General features: G+C 38.3%; 1 protein-coding gene across 1 annotated transcript; it reads left to right on the plus strand.

The window, feature by feature from the left end:
• Nucleotides 1-2,113: 2,113 nt before the first annotated feature.
• On the plus strand, nucleotides 2,114-4,840 carry LOC127787961 (transcription factor DIVARICATA-like). The gene is made up of 2 exons (XM_052316066.1): nucleotides 2,114-3,136; nucleotides 3,424-4,840. The coding sequence occupies exons 1-2, from the start codon at nucleotides 2,715-2,717 to the stop codon at nucleotides 3,887-3,889; spliced, it is 888 nt and encodes a 295-aa protein (XP_052172026.1). The 5' UTR covers nucleotides 2,114-2,714; the 3' UTR covers nucleotides 3,890-4,840.
• The last annotated feature ends 839 nt before the right edge of the window (nucleotides 4,841-5,679 follow it).

Consider the following 5,679-nt stretch of genomic DNA (forward strand, 5'->3'; position numbering starts at 1 on the left):
GCATGAAGAAGAGTCGCCTCCCAGTAAGAACCAAGCCAACTTTAAGTATCCTTAAGACCCACATCCGCCCAAGCAAAGTGGCACATCGGCTCGATCATTTACCCCGACCGAGTGTTAACGCCAACACAACTCTCGAGCTTTGCTAGAAGCAACAAAGTCTATCCAACTCACCCTTCTCTAGCTTGAACACTCGCTTCTTAAGCATTTGACCTGGGGGACTATGGACTGTACCGGCCGAATCTTAGCCTTTGGCACACGGCCCAATTGCCCAATCTCGGCCCTTGGCCTTGGCAACCCACAGCCCAATCTCGGCTCGCAGCCATATCATCAACCCACGACCCAATTGCCTAATCTCGGCCTTTGGCCTTGGCAACCCACGGCCCAATCTCGACCTATGGCCTTATTATCAGCCCATGACCCAATCTCGGCCCAATCACAATCCCTAGTCCAATCGCAGCCCTAAGCTCAAGGCTCGATCTTAGCCTTGCGCCAACCTACAGTGACATCATTATAGTCCCTTGCTGAGTGTTCGTGCGCTCACTCGAGATCCATCCTCATTTATGGCATATTTCATCCCTATTAATAATAGAACCCATCCACATTAATGAGAATCCCGCCGACACCATGTTATCACCCGAGAGCCTTCACCAGCATCGGATATTCAGTCCCATCACCCTGCAAACACACGACGCATGCATGCAGGAAGACTTCTCCTCCTTCTATATGAACTAGCTCTCTCCAGAGCTATGGTATGTTCTTTTCCCTAACCTACGGATGCTCTTTCATTTTACTCCCTTACTTGAGTGTCGGAGTGTTTGCAGGTGTCAGTTGCCCCCCTCCTTCCCAACGAACCAATTGCTAGTGTTGTCCCTTGCCATTGCAAGCTTACCTCCAACCATTCCTTTGGCCAGGAAGAATCAAAAACCCATGGCAATAATCGTTTGACTGCAAGTATTAATTGAAGATGTCAAAGGTCTCTTCATTAGTCCAAGTTAGGATTCGACTGTGGTTATCGATGATATTTTAGAGCATCAATACACTATAACATAACTTTTCACTAGCAAGTGAAATATCCTAAACTGCTTGTCATGCTTGTGGGTTGGGGTTTACTTGGTTTCTTTTCCTTTTTTTATGCATTATTTGGTACAGGGTTTCCTTCTTGTCACTCGCTCAATTTCTTCGGATGATTTCCCTATCTTTGACACTAACTCCATTGATCAGCTTGACATGAAGAATCAATAATGGAGTGTGGAAAGACCACCCATTCCATGGGTCACATCGTGTTTTGGCATAAAGCAGGAAAGAGTTGATGCTCAGTGACAGCCCCTTGCCAGAAACTCTTGTCTATCATTGTCCCCACACCTAATCACTAAGCTTTCTCATTTTGGCCTCAATTACAGGTCCCCATATATAAGATTTTTTTGGAATACAAACAATGATAATATCTTCATATCCTACCAATATAATAGTTAGTTATCATGTATTCAATTTATTATAATTTTGAATCGAAAATAAATTATCAACTGCACAAACAAACATAGAATTTAACGTAAAAAATTCAAATTAAGAAAAATTATAAATAAAAAAAATAAAATATTACTATAATGATATTGGTACAATAAAATAGTAATATAACTACTACCAAAATATCACTAAAATGATATTGCTACTACGGTAGTAATATAGATGCAACGAATTCTAGGACATTAAACATCTATTTATAGACCTGAACTAATTTATAGATATATACAAAAAATTATATTTTGATCAGAAGGTAAATTAAAAGGATATTTTTTCAGATGAAATAAATTTCACTCAAAATAAAATTTGACATCTTAATGACGGTCAAATTCAACATCTTAATCAAAGTCAAAATAGAAATCTCAATTACAAACAAATTTAAATTTTAAGCCACAATTATAACACAATTTTTTACTAATACATACTAGTTAGTTATTCAAGACATGAATACCATTATTAGATTGTAAATTTTGGTTAGCACAAGATAATATGGTATTACGAGCAGGTCGAATATTTTGTCCTCACTTGGCGCAAAACAATTAGGCAAGTCTCCTGGCCCCAACAAATAAGCATTGCAACCAATGGCATTACAACAGATATGACCTCTATTCTTCTGCTATTTAGATCTCTCTTCACCCTACAACCTAGTAGAGATGCAGACATAGATTCACTTCTTTACTCTCACCCTCTTTCTTGCTTTTAGTTAATCTCTCCCATATTCTCTTTTCCAGCTTTTTACTGGTCAAATCCCTTCTGACTCTGTTTATTCTCCTTTTTCTCAATTGGGTTCCGGTTTTCTTGAATCTTTTTGACTTGTGTAGTATTTGAGTCACAAATTTCACCAAGATCTTCCCTTTGTTCTTTCTGTGGTACTGTCGTGGGTGTTTTTTTTTTTAATTAATCATACTCTTCTTTCTGATGTGGTAAAGCATCCAAAAGCTTAGATCAGATTCTTCTGCTGTTTCTTGAAATTTCCTTGGGCATTGGAAAGGTGGGCCTGCTCAAGATTCCCCATCTTATGCTCATGTCAAAGAGAAATTTTTGTATTCCCTTTAAATGCTTCTTGACTTAGATGCATTCTTGCTCACATAAAAGTCTCCACTTCTCTGCATTTCCTCTCGGGTTTTCATTGTCTATGGCCTTCTAGTTTTTGCCATGCCCACCGACTGTATGCTAAAGTTACCAGCAGAACAATGAAAAGAATGGAAATTCTGTTCCCAGCGTCATATGCTAGAAACTCAAGCTGGTTGTTCGAAGAAAGCAGAGGCACAAAATGGACGCCGGAAGAGAACAAACTGTTCGAGAAGGCGCTTGCTTTATTCGACAAGGATACGCCAGATCGCTGGTACAATGTGGCAGCTCTGATTCCCGGCAAGACGGTGAACGATGTGATTAAACAGTACAGAGAATTGGAGGAAGACGTGAGTGATATAGAGGCAGGATTGTTTCCAATTCCAGGATATGAAACCAACTATTTCAGGCTGGAGTGGGAGAACGATCATGGCCATGATGGGTTCAAGCAGTTCCATAGTCCAGGCGCGAAGCGAAGCTTGTCGGCCCTGCCTGCTGATCATGAAAGGAAAAAGGGGGTGCCATGGACAGAGGAGGAGCACAGGTAACAGAGATTTGCTAATTGTAATTTCGTGGCAATGTTTGTTGCTTTAAAGTTTGAAATTGAGGTTTAAGAAGGGTCCAGGGAATTAAAATAGTTCATACAAGGAATTAAAATAGTTCATACAAGGAATTAAAATAGTTGATCAGAGGAATTAAAAAAGATAAAAAGAAAAAGAGTTGGATATTTCACAATGTCACTCGTTATGGATGTCTTTTGTCTGTCTTCAAACAATTTTAGTTTTTGATGTTGAAGCTTATTTTGTGGTGTGTTGATGATTGAAACCTCAGGCTGTTCTTGATGGGGCTCAAGAAGTATGGCAAAGGGGACTGGAGAAATATTTCTCGCAACGTCGTGACGACTAGAACCCCTACTCAGGTTGCTAGCCATGCCCAGAAGTACTTCATCCGGCAGCTTTCTGGAGGGAAGGATAAGAGGAGGTCAAGCATCCATGACATCACCACGGTTAACCTCCCGGACACTAAATCTTCTTCACTGGACAGCAGGAGACCTCCATTTCCGGATCACTCTGCCATGGTTGTGCAGCGACAGGAGCATCCGAATTTGAATCTTCCGGCTAGAGAACCATATAACTGGGGTGTGCCAGATCAAGGAATGCCCATGGCCTCTAGTATGCCGAATAGCAGCATGCTTATGGGATCTCATTCATATGGAGTTAAGCTGCAGGAACAAAATCTTCAAAGGGGCAGGCCCTGGGGGCCTCAGATCGGAACTTACAACATGGTTTTCAAATGATTTCATCCGGTTTCATCCATCAAGTTTGGTCTTTCTGTCCCGAGCTCTATCTTGGTTCTGCTGTAAATAAGTTAATAAACATACTAGTTAGTACTGATCGTGGCCATTAGACTCTAGAAGAAGATTAGTGAAGCAAAGTGGGTAACTTAGCCAGGTCAAGATTGTGCTGTTTCCATGTCATATATCCATTTGGTATAGGTCTGGAGACTGGAACCTTCTACGGATTAGGCTGCTGTACATGGTCAAGTTCTAACCAAGATGAGAGCTGGACTGGATGAACTCGAGGAAAGAGGACGATGACTGGGATCAATGAGATTGTATATAGATCTTGACTGGAAAATGCTGTATCTGGTTGTGTTCATATAAATGCTCACTGTGAAATGTCCACAAATGTCGATCAAGGATTAAATGACTCTGTAGCTCTACTAAGTGATGTGATTAAAACTTTGACATGGGTGCTGTCTAAGAGCCACCAACTGAAGAATCTTATGCTTCATTCCTCCACTTTTTGCTTTGTTCTGTTCTAGAGGAGATGGCAATGTCCCTTTCCCACTTTTCTTCAAGCTTGGAGAAGAAGATCTTATTTTATATACCAACTACTGGTCAAATTGTTAAAGTAAAGAATCTTGAATCATTTTCCATGCCATTGTATCTAGTTAATAGCCTCTTTTTTCTCTGTGTAATCTTGTGTTATGCTTAGTGATACAAATGGTTTAGAACTTAAGAGGTCTCTATGCTTGCTTGTGAGCCACACATCTTAAAAACCCTGTTCAGGAAACACAAGGTATCTAGCTTAAGCAAGATAATGTAGTTTATTACAAATTTGAGGATGGATTTGTTATTCCTCCTTTGCAGGAGGAAACCTCAATTCTCCCTCCCAGATCAAGTCATAGTTCAGATGCCATCATTGACAGATTGGACACTAAAATGCAAGCATAGAGACCTTTCCTATTTCTTTTTTTGCAAGAAAATGGAAAAGATGGTAAGTATATGCATGCTTCTCAGCAAATTATGTACTTCTGAGTTGTATGAAATCTTGGAGTAATCATTTACATATTTTGCCCCTTAAAGCTGCTGCAATTAAACATCTATTGTAACATACTACAAGTGTCAGCACAAAGGTTCATGCCAACTTTTTTAAGGTTGTGTTTGAATGGAGTCATTTGACCCCTTTATTTGTAATTTGGAATCTTAAATCTCAAATTCTATGCATAGATACAACATTTTGGAAGATATTTGGTCCCAAATGGGTTTCATTTCACTAAATGATTCAATTACATATGATGTTTTTAGATAAATGATTAGATGTTAATTTTAAAATCTTTTATTTTTATTTATTAAAAACAAATACCTATATATGTATGCATATTTGTTAAAATATGTACATATATGTGTACATGTATAAAGTATTTTTACAAACTACCCTTTATGTAGCTTGCTTAAAAAATAATAATTATGTTAGGAAGTTTTGAACTTACAACCAGAAAATAGTAACCTACTTTTTAAAAAAATTTACTAACACACCAAAACTTATTTTCTTCAAAATTTTATCTTAAAAAACTAAAAATAAACTACATCTATTGACTACCACTAGTTGAACTTTCGTTAGAAAAATAAAAAAAATTCTTCATTGCATGTATTTTGTGTACATATACATGCAATATATACATGTCCATGCCTATGTACATACGTACATATATAGAAAATTCTTATATATTCATATATATATATATTATTTACATATGAGTACTGTCGACGTTCGGAGTTGATCGACAGTGATTTTTAGACCT

Source organism: Diospyros lotus, chromosome 13 (assembly GCF_014633365.1).
Source record: "Diospyros lotus cultivar Yz01 chromosome 13, ASM1463336v1, whole genome shotgun sequence".
Taxonomy (NCBI): domain Eukaryota; kingdom Viridiplantae; phylum Streptophyta; class Magnoliopsida; order Ericales; family Ebenaceae; genus Diospyros; species Diospyros lotus.